This window comes from Sesamum indicum, linkage group LG3 (genome assembly GCF_000512975.1).
Source record: "Sesamum indicum cultivar Zhongzhi No. 13 linkage group LG3, S_indicum_v1.0, whole genome shotgun sequence".
In the NCBI taxonomy this organism is placed as follows: Eukaryota; Viridiplantae; Streptophyta; class Magnoliopsida; order Lamiales; family Pedaliaceae; genus Sesamum; species Sesamum indicum.
The window spans coordinates 4150045-4165137 of NC_026147.1; the positions used below are offsets into that span (position 1 = coordinate 4150045).

The window sequence follows — 15093 nt, forward strand, 5'->3', positions numbered from 1 at the left end:
ATGATGAGTTCAGTTTTTGCAGTGAGAGGAGGCATGCAAATTATGATTTGGTAATTATAAGGTAATACAAATATATTTAAATATGTCCATTATTGTCTATTGCTTTTGTCACATCGTGCCAGGCAAATACTATTTTTTTTTAATTTTAAATGTCTATATATTTTATTTGAAGATTTTAATGATATCATGTGGCGAGTGGACATATTATATTTTCTGGTGGTGTTAGTCGAGTCAACTGCAATGTGCTTTCATGTGATATTGTCTACAATTATGAGTGTAATGTGTACATCTTTTTATTTACTAAAAATAAAAATTAGTTAATATTACTATCTCACATACAAATTCTGTATGTAAAAATTTTATTTTTATAAATGAGTGCACGCAAATCAAATTCGAATCTGAAACCTTTAATACTTGAAAATTTTATATTTCACTCAGTAGGTCCTATCACTCTTGCATGTACAGGTTCTATATATACACATCGTGCAAGGCAAATCCCTTGTACACCAAAATCAATTTATAGTCAGTAGTCTTCCTCATCTTTTATTACATTCACACAAACAATCAATCACACACTCAAATGGCTGTGGCAGCTTATGCATCTTTGGTTTCTCTCACTGATGTTATCGACAGTGTCCAGCTTCCTGGTCGTCGTCATCGGCTTCATCTGGACAAGGAACAGATCCAGAGCTTGCACCAAAAAGTTCTCTTCTTGCAGCACTTTCTTGAACTTCATTCCCAAAGAATTAGCCCAGAATTGGAAGATCTGGCGAGGCAACTAGCTGTTGTTGCCGATGAAGCCGACGATATCATTGACTTCCACGTGGTGAATCAACTTCTTGAAAAATCTCAAGATAAGACTCATCATATGGCTACGCTCTCATCCTTCCGTCAAGATATCGACAAAATCATCAGTAAGATTGATTCCATCATGAAAAAGTTGATGATGGTTCAAGAGGAACGGGTTGACATCCAAGAACAGCCTCCTACAATTTCTGCGTCTGAGGGTTCTGCCGCCCCTTCACCCAGTGACAGGAATACTATGGTGGGATCTGATGAACTCTTGCTTCAGATTGTGGATGCGCTTACTAGAGATGAATCTGATCGTCGGATCCTCCCAATCGTCGGGATGGGAGGTATTGGTAAGACAACTCTAGCTCAAAATGCTTTTAAACATCGACTTATTGTCTATCGCTTTGATATATGTATTTGGTTTACAATATCTCAACAATATAGCGTTCGGGAAGTTCTTCTAAAGTACCTTATAAATGCTAAGAAGATCGAAGCAAGTGCTGTGGATGAACTAGACCTAGCTGAATTAGGAGATTGCTTTTACAAACTTTTATTTGGTAAAAGGTATTTGATTGTTTTGGATGATTTGTGGAGTATCAAAGCATGGGAAGATTTTAAAATATTCTTCCCAGTAAATAGCAATGGAAGTCGAATTTTGGTGACTACTAGGTTGTTGGATGTTGCTCGTCCTTTAGGCTTTCACAGTCGTTATTTCACAATGACTTTTTTAGACAATGATAAAAGTTGGGATTTACTATGTGAAAAAGCTTTTGCACGAAAAAGCTGTCCTTATCCAGAGTTGGAAGAAATTGGAAGGAATATTGCTAGATATTGTTGTGGGCTTCCTCTGGCAATTGTTGTAATTGGTGGGCTCCTTGCAAAGTCCAATCATACACGAGAATACTGGGAGTTTGTTGAAAAGAATGTAACCTCATTTGTCAATTCTGGAGATGACGATCATTGTTTAAAGATATTGTCTTTGAGTTACCACAGCTTGCCGATTTATCTTAAACCATGTTTTCTTTATATGAGAGTTTTTCCTGAAGATGATCGGATTGAAGCCTCTAAGTTGATAAAGTTATGGATCGGTGAGGGGTTTCTAAAGCCAATAGGCGGTAAAAGCTTGAAAGAAGCTGCAAAGGAATACTTGAAGGATCTTGCTGACAGAAATCTGATTTTGATTCATAAGTGGACTCGTGGTGGAAAAATAAAAGCATGTGGCATTCATGATATTCTAAGAGAGCTATGTTTTAGAGAATCTAAGAGAGAAAATCTTATTCGTGTCCCTAAAACACAAAAGATTCATGTTTCAGTACCGATCAGTGATTATACTTGCTTTCTGTGTGGTGATTCGGTGGAGATCAATACGATACATCTTCAAGAAGTTTGTGTTGGCTCCCAATCAACAAAAGTTGTAAGTCCATCAGTGTGCGAGGCTTGTAGTAATATGTATCAAAATCTTAATAAATTAAGATGGGTATCGATACATGATCAATCAGATGTAAGATATTTACTAAACACAAAGTTGCGGTACCTTGATGTTGAAGGATTTGAGTTGATCAGCGAGAGCGTTATAGTTGCAAATAAATTTTTCTTACTTTGGAATCTACAGATTTTGGATCTAAATAGTATGGAAACAACGTCGTTGTCTGATGTTTGGGAGATGCCAAAACTGAGGCATCTCTGTAATTATGCTGGTAGCTTTCCTGATCCAGTGGAGGGGCAAGATTTCACTATTTTGCAAAACCTAAGCACAATTTGGATGAAAGATTTTTGTTGCAGTGAGGAAGTTGTTAAAAGAATTCCAAATTTAAAGAAATTAGCTTTTAGTGGGTGTTTATCTGGTGATTGTTCTCTCGCGCAGCTCAATAAGCTTGAATCACTCTTATTAGGCTACGATATTCCTGATTTGGAGGACATATGCTTCCCAACTTCACTGACGAAGTTGAGTTTTTTGTTTTGTAAATTTCCTTGGGAAAAGATGACGATAATTGGTTCTTCATTGCCCAATCTTGAAGTGCTTAAATTGCATTCAGGCTTCAAAGGGATAGAGTGGAGTCCAATCGAAGGGGAATTTCTTCGGCTGAAAGTCTTGGACACTACTGGTGTCGAATTGAAGTATTGGGAAGCAGAGGATATCCATTTTCCAAATTTGCATGGGCTCTATTTACATCACATGACATATTTGAAAGAGATCCCTTTAAGCATTGGAGATATAAACACATTACAGTCCATTTATTTGAATAAGTGCAATGTCTCTACTGTGAATTCGGCAGTGGAAATACTCAAAGACCAAAAGGAGAAAGGAAATGAGGGTCTTCAAGTTTATGTAAATGAGAAAGAAGTCAATGAAGAACCGGTTTATTACCGACTCTGATGAAGAACAAAGTTAAAAGTTTTTTTATAGCCACTAGAAATCAAATATGATGTATGTGACATTTGATTTGTGATGAAATTACTTAAATTTTTTTTTAGCATTTAACTGTATTAGTCGTCGAATTATTTTGTATGAGATATTTGAGTTTTGTTATTTCTTTTAACTATATTCTATATTTATTTTGTCACCCCTTATATACAATTTAAGTAGTAATTGTTGTAATTAAGCTGAAAATAAATTGTTATTTATTGAAATCTTAATCTAAAGAAAATGAATTTAATAAAAAAAAATATTTGGAAAAATATTACCACAAGAAAGATTATCATAATGAAAGGGTTAAATTTATTCCTACCCAAAAAAATATTTTTGGTTTTATTTATTTATCAGCTTTTATTAATATATAATTTCAAAACAGTTAACTCATTTACTAAATAGTACATTTGTTACTGAGTGGATCCCCCAAATTTGTTAACTTATTCATACCAAAAAAAATATTTCTAGTTTAGTCTGTAATTAATACGTTAATATAAAATTATTTTACACTCTTACTTTTAGTTATTATCATTTTAATATTTTATTTTAATCTTATAGTGTCTTTTCTTATATTTGTAACACTATAAAAAAAATCGGGATTTGGGGTAGATTTTGAAATATATATATATATATATATATTTATTTTACTTTGGAACGGTTACAAGAACACAAAACTTATTTGTACTGGACTTTGGAATGGATTTGGAATGATATAAATCCGTCCCTGCAGTTGGCCTTACAAAATTTTAGGAACGGTTTACAGGAAACCTTTCGAACTTGGGACGGTAATTGCACCGATCAATGGAAATCGTTCCTAATATCGATTTACGTCAATCAAAATTATCAAATTTATTGATAATAATAAAATATCATTAAAATAAAATAAAAAAGAAAAAAGAAATACGTCGTTACTAAGAGAACCAACATTGCATGATGCTTAGTAATTACCAGCAGATTTATGTGAATTAACAGAGCAGCAACTTGCCACATAATTTATTCAAATAATATTAATTATATTATATTTTTATTGTTATTTGATAGGTCATGGGAGAGAGTTGACATAAAGTGGATGGAGTCAACGGACACGATCTATTTGTGGACCAAAATCAAACTTAAATTTCAAACCCAAAAGACGGACAATATTAATTTATACGATGCGGTGCGTGGTAACATTTATGTGTGTCACATCACATGGATTGACAATTAGAAAATTATAAATATTTTTTGGGAGAGGTGGTACTCAAATCAACATAAAAAAATATTTGAGAAATAATAGACAAATTACAAAATAATAATTCACTTTTTCCCTCAATAGTAGTTATATTATCCCTCATAATATTACCAAATTAGAAAATACATTAATTTTCCCTCCAACGAATTTGTATCGGTTTCTCTAGCCATTATAAAAAGTCATTATAAATCCCGTATTATTTTATATTGATCATATAAAGATTAATATTCAAATTTTCATAATAACACTTTAGTCACAAGAATAAATGAAATAAATATTAAATGACAATAATTTTGATATTCTATGTTTCCAATTATAAGAATTATACATAAAAATATTATAGTATATAATTAGAGATACATTTATAGTGACAATATAATATAATGACAATAATTATTTATTATCACTTGATTATCGATCATTATATATGAGTTAGTAATTAACTTCAAATATAATTTTATACTACTAGTTCTAACCAGTAATAATTTTTATAAAATAATAATTATTATCAAAACTATAAAATTCAAATTATAATGAAATAATTTTTTTATCACTAAATATTTTTATTTAGTGGAAAGATTAATTAATATCCTCACTTGATTTTATTTTATCGTGGATTATGTCTATTGCTTTTTGTCACATCGTGCAAGGCAATAATTACTACTATTTTTTATTATAATAGTAATAATTCTAATTTCAGAACTACTAGAAACGAAAATTATTTAGTATTACTATTCTTAACACGTCTATCTCACGTACAAATCCTGTATTTGAAAATTTTATTTTAATAAATAGGTGCGCAAAAATCAAATTCGAATTTGAAACCTTATGTTTTGCTTAATTTTGATAATGTGTCAAACAATCCATTATTTAAGAACTTATATTATTAAAAAGAAAAATAATTTATATTAATATACTTAATGAAAGATATTTTAAATAATTTAAACCAAATGATCAAGAACAATATTAATCACAGTTAATTATTACAGTTAACAATGAATACGCATAGAAAATATCAAATATAACATTTTGTTGATTGGGTTTTTTTTTCATCTGTCATGTATACGCTTATCTGGAAAAAAATGTTAAATGACATAAAATAAATTTTGAATTATATTATATGTAAAATTATAAATTATAAAAAAAAATTTATCTTCATATAATATAAATTTAAATAAAAAGCTAAAATCCTTCCATTCTAATTTTGAATTATATTTTGTTGAATATTGATGGATTTCAAATTCTTTTTTAATGTAATTATTTAAATTTTTTTTTATTTCCAATAAGTCAATCGAAGGTACATAATAATTTTCATTCAGCTTTTGCGTTGATACAAATAAATTTTAGTGAATTTTTATTTAATGAAGGGACCTATTTGTTATACAAATGCAAACCTTAAGAAAATTAAATTTAAATTTTTAAACCTTATGAAAGAGAAGTGTAATTACCCCTGTATACAATACTTACAAATCATGCATTATTATCTATTCATCGCTTAGATAGCATTGCGTATATGCTTTTTTAAAAAATAGAAAAGAAATACACTGTTACTAAGAGAACCAGCATTGCATGTGTTCAGTAATTGCCAGCAGATTTATGTGAATTAACAAAGCAACAACTTACCACATAATTTTTCCCCACCTTCGGGTGTTACAAAAAAAAAAAAAAAATTACCACATAATTTATTCGGATAATATTAATTATATTATATTTTTATTGTTATTTGATAGGTCATGTGAAAGAGTTGACATAATGCGGATGGAGTGAACAGATCCCTTCTATTTACAGATCAAATTTCAAACTTAAATTTTAAATCCAAAAGACAAACAATATTAATTTATACGGTGTGGTGTGGTGTGGTGTGATGTGGTGCGGTGTGGTGCGGTGCGGTACATGGTAATATTTATGTATGTCACATCACATGGATTGACTATCAGAAAGTTGTAAATATTTTGTGGGGGAGGTGTTACTCAAATCAACATAAAAAAATATTTCAAAAATAATAGACAAATTACAAAACAATAATTGACCTACCAATAAAATCATATATTAACTATACAATTAATAAAGATTTGAATCGATGATTTGAAATATAGGGTTGTAAAATAATTTTGTAATTTTTTGATATTTTATAATTTTAATCCTTCTGATGTTAAATTTTACAAAAATTGTCGAGATTAATCATGTTCCTCTCACAATTTTGATATCTTTATTCTTTATGTTTTTAGGAGATGCAAAAGACTCCTAGTGAAAGTTTTGCGAATGAATCATGTGTCACATTATTTTCTTTTTTAATTTTTTATTCATATTGACAAAAATGAACCAATTATATTATTATTTAATTTTACTACGATGGGATAGAGGAAATAAAATAGGAGTATAAATTCAAATGAGTACCTGTCTATCGATAAAGTGACACAACAAAAAAATTTAATTCTTCATCACAAAAGTTCATGTTACAATTATTAATCTTTCACCAAAATTAAATATAAAATATCAACAATTTTGATTTTGTCATTGTGTTACTATTAGTGGCAAAAATTACACATAATATTGTCACAATACATAAATAATTAGTGATATTTTCATAGTGACAATATAATAATTGTAATAATAATATAATTAATTATAAAATTAAAACTATCAATTGATTTTTTTTCTCAATAATCTTTTTTTTTTCTCAGCAAGAAGAGTTGATAATCTAAATATTTAATTAGTAGGACGTTTGAAATTGTTAGTATTTTATATTAGATTGTTGAATATACTGATTGACAATCCACATGCTGCTAACTTATTTGTCTAATGCTTTTGGCCATTAAATGCCTAAACTTGAAACACAACTAACTAATTTTCACTTTGCATTACTTGTGTAGGGTGGAAATCAACAAAATAGTCTAACCAAACTATTATAATGGTGAAGTACAAAACTCCTTAATAATTATTACTGTCCAAAATATTATAAAATTCACAAAGTATAGTAATAAATAGAAAAATAAAAAATAACACTGTCAGAACAGATATGGCTCAGAAAACAATCAGATCCAAACCAGTATAAAAACAGGGATTACGGTCACAATAAATACCGCACCCACCAACAACCGGCCCACCATTGCACCACTATCAAAAACCACAACAACTTCGGTCACGAAACCCCTCAAAGATTATCTAGTTAATACAGAACTTTAAGTGAGGAAAGGAGATAGAGGTAAGTCGTTTTCTGTGTATTTGGCCGAAGGGAAAGTCACCATTTTAAAGGGATGAAAGCATGACAAAGAAGGAAAGCCTTGGTGGCTTTCACAAATCCATCTCATTGGCTAAGGAAAGACACCATAGTTGCCAGTGAAAACAAGGGAAATGAGATCACAGAGGATTCGAGAAAGGAAGAGAGCAATCGACACAAGGAATAGAGAAAGGGGGAAATAATGGTTTGGGCTAGGGTTAGCAAAAATAAATAGTGTAAGTAACAGGTTCGGGTCGGGGCGATATGGCTTGGTAAGTGGGCCTGCCAGGTGGATCGATTAATGGGCCGCCTGGTGGGCCTTTTAAATAAGTCATTGGGCTACAAAAAATGTAACAACTTGTAATTTGAAAACCCAATTACTAAATAATATTCTATATTGTATACCCAATTGATGAATTTTTATTTTCTTAAAAGAATAGGGACAACACCTCGATCTAAGATCGCAGTGCTTTTTAATTTTTTGTAATAAAAATGGCACCACGCGATTTGAAATCGCGATCCTGCTAATTTTTTTTTATATAAAAAATGGCAGTACCGCTATTTATTTTCAAGAAATTCAAAACAACTCCATTTTTGTAATTTTTTGACATTATTAAAATACTTTCTCCCAATGTTTTAATGCTAACACAGAGGGATGGAGAATCTATCTTTCTCTAATTTAGTGACTAACATATCCATTACAACTTTTTTAATTTATAACGATTTTTTTTTTGTAATAAAACCCCCTATCGCGGCTATTTTGGGCTTTAGAAAATATTTGTAGCGATCATATTAACGGCCTAAGGAGACTGTCACAAAGATAGTTCAAATGCTGAAAATGTATTTGGACCTATTTTTTTAACATAGTTGGTTGGTAGTATGCACTACATCGTAAAAAATGGTCTGCTAATTTGACAGATAATCATAGGGGCCACCTACATAATAATATGAATTAGGACCGACATTGATACGGCAGGACCTCGTACCATCATCCGGGACACCACCGTGAGAATAACTTGCCCCAGCTGCATAAAAAATCATCCTCCACACCCACTGTTGTTCATCACCCCAGTGAATAATTATTCTCCTCATGAGCAGTTGGGGTTTGCTCCTCCGGCACTTAAGGGGCAGTCACGACATCAAAGTGCTCCTGTACCCTCTCGTCGCCATGACAAATCCAATTATAATATTCTGGTAAACCCTTGCATACATAAATGATAACTGACATCGTTGAGTGTTTTGAACTTTGTGTTTTTACACTTCTGGCAAGGACATCTAATTTTATCTCCATTTGTCATATGACTACGCTGACACTGGGCCTATTCTATAAAAGTCTTAACTCCATCCTCAAACTTCAGTGTAAGACCTGCCCTCTTGATGAGGTTCTTATGAAACATCCATCTCCTTAGTTGTCGTAACATGATATATATATATATCACTGCATATATATTCACACGTATATATAAATATAATTATATAATTCAACTATAAATTTATAAATATTAATACTAATTCAGAATGCATAACATATATAAGATCAAAAAATTATAAAACTAAAATAAGTAAATTACAATTAATTTAATTAACACAAAAGGCTGAAATTAATCGTTACTTGGTCAACCAACTCAATCGAGATCAGCAGTTGACGGTCCAAAAATTAAACAATCTACCTTATCAAGTGTATATACAAGGTTGTTGGAAATGCACATACTTTAGGTTCTCACAATCATTATTTCAAATGAATTTTTTGGATGAGGATGAAAGTTGGGATCTACTATGTGAAAAAAATTTTGCACGAGAAAGTTGGAAGAAATTGGAAAGAAATATTGCTTGATGTTGCCGCGGACTTTTCCTCTGGCAATTGTTGTAATTGGTGGGCTCCTAGCAAAATCCAAAAAAACACAAGAATATTAGGAGTTTGTTGCATAGGTGTAACCTCATTTGTCAGTTTTGGAGATGATCAGTATTGTTAAATATATTGTCTTTGAGTTACAACAATTTGTCGATTCATCTTAAACCATGTTTTTTTTATATGGGAGTTTTTTCGGAAGAAGATCGGATTGAAGCCTCTAAGCTGATAAAATTATGGATTTGTGAGGGGTTTCTAAAACCAGGACAAAGTAAAAGCTTGAAAGAAGTTGCCAAGGAATACTTGAAGGATCTTGCTGACAGAAATCTGATTTTGATTCGTGAATGGACGCGTAGTGGGAAAATAAAAGCATGTGGCATTCATGATGTTCTAAGAGAGCTATGTTTTAGAGAATTTAAGAGAGAACATCTTATTTGTGTCCCTAAAGCACAAGAAATTAATGTTTCAGTATTGAATGATGGTGATTTCTACTTTCTGTGTGGTCATTGGATGAGCATACAGAATAAGACACATCTTCAAGAAGTTTGTGTTGGCTCGCAATCAACAACAATTGCGAGTCCGCTGCGGCACCTTAAGGTTGAAGGATATGATTGGTTCAAGGAGAACTGAATACTTACAGTCCCGGTACAATTTTCTTACCTTAGAATCTACAGATTTTGGATCTTGGGGTTTTTATCATTTAAATTTGCTGCTTGAAATTTGGGAGATGCCAAAACTTAGGCATTTCAATGTTTATAATCGTAGCTTGCCTGATCTAATGGAGGGGCAAAATTCGACTATTTTGGAAAACCTAAGTACACTTATGGTAGATGATTTTTGTTGTAGCGAGGAGGTTGTTAAAAGAATTCCAAATTTGAAGAAATTAAGTGTTGGTGGTTGGTTCTCTGGTGATTATTGTCTCTCTCTGCTCAATAAGCTTGAATCACTCTCTTTATACTTTGGTAATTCTAGTTTGGAGGATATAGCCTTCCCAACTTCTCTTTAGATGTTGAGCTTAAACACTTGCTATTTTCCTTGGGAAAAGATGATGATAATTGGTTCTGCATTCCCCAGTCTTGAAGTGTTTGAATTGCATGAAGCTTTCGTAGGCCCCGAGTGGAGTCCAATTGAAGGAGAATTTCTTCGGCTGAAAGTGTTGGTCCTCGGAGTGTTGAGTTGGAGCATTGGGGAGCAGAGGAGATCCATTTTTCCAAATGTCTATTCAAATGTTAATCTAAAGAAAAAGTCTAATTAATTCAATCAAAAAAATATATTTGGAAAAATGTTAGCATAGGAAATATTATCATAATAAAAAGGGTAAATTTATTCCTACCAAAAGAATATTTCTGGTTTATTTATTTATTAGCTTTTATTAATATATAAATTCAATATAGTTAACTCATTAAGTATTTATTATGTTTTTGTTACTGAGCTGAAGTCCTTCAATTTGTTAAGTTGTTAGTTTATTCATACAAAAAAAAAAATTCTGGTTTAGTCTTATATTAATATGCACTACCCAACAACAAAAAAAAAATCTATAGCAATAGATTTCAAGCAACGAATTTTATGAAAAATTTGTGGTAAAACAGATTTTCTATGGACTTTTGCAACAAAATAACATCCATTGCTATAAGCACCAACTGCTATATAGCAACAATTTTTTCTGCCGTTGCAAGATTTTGCAACGATATTTTCTCCGTTGTTGAAAAGTTAATTTGACTTCTCATATTTGAAATGATTTTTGCAATGGAATATTTGTGGCAAAATTGATGGTCATTTCGTTGCAAAATTATTTTTTGTTTGCAATAATAAAGTCATTGTAATATTATAACGCATTTTTTTCCAACAACAGTCTGTTGCAAATGTTGCAATGCAATATTTTGACATAATCCGTTACAAAATAATTTTCATTTACAACGACGTTTGCAATGAAAGCGGTTGCAATATTGCAAATGCATTTTTGCAATCACATTCCATAACAAATTTTGTAACAAAATATTTTTTTGAAATCGTTGCAAAAGCATTTTATTTACAATGATATTTGCAATAGAAGCCATCACAAAATTCTGGTGCATTTTTTTAATGACAATCCGATGCAAATCTTTTTCCTTTGCAACAATAATTGCAACGAAAATCATTTTATTTTTTTTCACAATTTTGAAATTTAATATTTACTATTAAAATTATATTTGATTTAACTTTAATAATCTATAAATTCAAATATGATAAATATTTAAGCAAAACTACATATATTAAAATAATTCAACATGATTCACAAAATAAAAGTGTTAAATGTAAAAGTATACAAAGCTAAAAAGAGAGATCTTATTTATTTTCATGATCTTATTTTCCGTACGCATGGTCTTATTTTCCCGAAGCACAAGTGGACTTTCTTACTCCTCCAATAGCCTCCAACCATAGCTGTTGATCGTTAAGCGATGTGCTCAATGATGACTCCAAGAGACTTTGAGAAGCAATGCTGCAATCATCACTCAACTTTTGAAATTTTTCTATACAATTTAAAAAATAATATAATTTTATCAAATAAATTGACAATAATTTAAACTATTTACTTGAAGGTTGAACAAACGGTGGGGTAGATGATGACGTAACTCTATGACCTCTACCTCCCTCATATCCTCCTCGTACCATAATCTAATGAATATAACTAACTAAGTTAAATTAATTTATTTAAAAATTTTAAAAATTGAGAGTTAATTTAATTAAATTAGTTTAGATGAAGGTTTTAAGTTGAAAGGTAACTAAGTTAAATTAATTTACTTGAAAGTTTTAAGCTGAGCGGAAATTAAGTTAAATTCGTTTACTTGAAAGTTTTAAATTGACATTTAACTAAGTTAAATTAGTCCACTTGAAGATTTTAAGTTGAGAGTTACCTAAGTTAAATTTGTCTAAGGTTTTAAATTGAGTGTTAACTAAGTTAAAGTAGTTTACTTGAAAATTTTAAATTGAAAGTTATGAATATCCAAGTTAAATTAGTTTATTTAAAACTTTTAAATTAATTAATTTATTTAAAGGTTTAAATTGAAAGTTAACTAAGTTAAATTGTTGTACTTAAAATCTACAGCAATAATCAACAACACAAACTCAACCTCACCAACACTACCATTATGCCATCCACCACAATATACCAAACATATATAAACTAGAATACAACAAATACACCCAACAACTCAATTTACAAAACAAATCAATCCACCAAACAACTCAATATACCAACTTAATATTTAAATATATATTATTTTGTGTGTTAAAAAAATTTAAATAATAATATTAATTGTAGAGTTAATATTGTGTTTGAAATTTATTTTTTTAATTAAATTTAATTTTATTAATATTAGTGAACAAAAATAATAGGAATTAGTAATATCAATCGTAACAAAATACATTTTGTTTAACTAGTAACATCATCCTCATTATCATCGTTTCAGAATAATATACAACCGGCTTTACATGTGTCAATTTTATTCAAATCTTAATCTAAAGAAAAAGTCTAATTAATTTAATAAAAAAAATATATTTGGAAAAATGTTAGCACAAGAAAGATTATCATAATGAAAAGGGTAAATTTATTCATATCAAAAAAATATTTCTGATTTATTTACTTATCAGCTTTTATTCATATATAACTTCAACACGGTTAACTCATTTATTATTTATTATGTGTTTGTTAATGAGTTGATCCCCCAAATTTGTTAACTAACACAAATATATACACTATTATATTTATTATTTAATTTTACTACGATGGGATTGAGGAAATTAAACATGAGTTTAACTTTAAATGAGTACTTGTCTATCGATAAAGAGATACAACAAAAAAATTTAATTCTTGATCACAAAAATTTATTTTATAATTATTAATCTTTCACCAAAAATCAATATGAACTATCAACAATTATGATTTTATCACTGTGTTATTATTAGTGGCAAAAATTACATATAATATTGTCATAATACATAATAATTAGTGATATATTTGCAGTAAATTATCACTTGATCGTAAGTATATATGTGTCATTAATTCTATAAGTAGAAAATTCTATAATAATAATAATAATATAATTAGTTACAAAATCAAAACTATCAATTGATTTTTTTTAATTAGTAGGACGTTTGAAATTGTTAGTATTTTAGATTGGATTGTTAAATATACTGATTGACAATCCACAGGCTGCCAACTTGTTTGTGTCCATTAATATTAATTATAATAAGCAACTTAGCCATTGCTTTTGGCCACGTTGCGGGTAGAAATTATTCAAATAATTCTTCAAACTCCACTAATTTGAGACCAGGGATCACCTGTGTACAAAAATGATAATGTGAAGGTCCAAATTTATAATTCATAAAATATGGGGGACCAAAATTATTTCAATGATAACACAGAGGAATGGAAAATCTAATTTTCTCTAATTTCAGGACTAAAATATTGACTACATAAAGAAAAAAATATTTTATAGTAATGGCAGTTGAAAATTAAAAGTGATGTACCTCAATTATTTTCTCAAAGGTCCAAAATAAAAGAGTGGACCCCACCCAATCCCGTTGGCCCAAGCCAAATGTATCAATATTTTTATATTTAAACTGATATGGCAGGGCCGAAAACAGATCTAATTCGATACTGGACGAACATTGGGAACAATATGTCACACATGCAAATTCTTCATGTCACAGGCTATGCCACTCTAAAAGATTTTCAGCTAACTCCCTCTATATTAGTTGGATTGGCCAAATCATGTAACTAGTAACCATTTCCCAAATTTTTAGCATGATTAGGCTATGACTATTCAACGGTCGTAATAGTGTTGAGATAATTCCAAATCAAGTTTGGATACTTTTTGTGAGTTAGCTAACGGACATTGGTGACTTTTTGTTGATATATAGCTTGTTATAATTAATTCACGAAATTTACTCTACATCAATATAGCTTGTTATAAATGCTCCCTCAATAACAAGAATGTTAGTACTATATGTTGTTAGTATGCAGATTATACTAGGCTTTGGATTAAGCCTAGTGTTGGCTGATGCTGATTTCTGGGAAATATGGATGTATTAGGGTACCCCTTCTTAATTTTATATATATCGTGTCTGTCATGATCTTAAGATTTTTATGAAAATCTTTCGACTATTTGTGGTATGATTGAATTTCGGTACGCATCAAAAGTGTAATTATTATTTTTAAAATTTAATTTTTAATTATTTCCTGTATTTTAATAAAAAGTTCGATTTATTAAACACTGCTTAAAATACAAAAGAAAAGTTCGATAATTATTGAGATCGAATGGACCAATTCGTTTCAGTGTAGCATTTTGGCAAACGAATTTTTGATTTTTCAAAATTTCGATTGAATTCTATTTGATAAAGAAAACAATAGTGATAACAGGCGAACACTTCTACCTATTTTACATTGATAAATATAAGATTTTCAATTGGTATTACAGATTTTTAATAATGTATTTCCATCATCATTCTCATTTTATTTCTAGAAAATAGTTTTTTTTTTTCTAAAAAATTTATATCTAATTACAGTTAATTTATTATATAATTCAATTCAAAATAAAAACATTCTACCG

General features: G+C 29.8%; 1 protein-coding gene across 1 annotated transcript; it reads left to right on the top strand.

Moving 5' to 3' along the window:
• On the top strand, positions 514-3293 carry LOC105157411 (putative late blight resistance protein homolog R1B-16). Its single transcript, XM_011073821.2, has one exon. The coding sequence runs from the start codon at positions 581-583 to the stop codon at positions 3167-3169; it is 2589 nt and encodes an 862-aa protein (XP_011072123.1). The 5' UTR covers positions 514-580; the 3' UTR covers positions 3170-3293.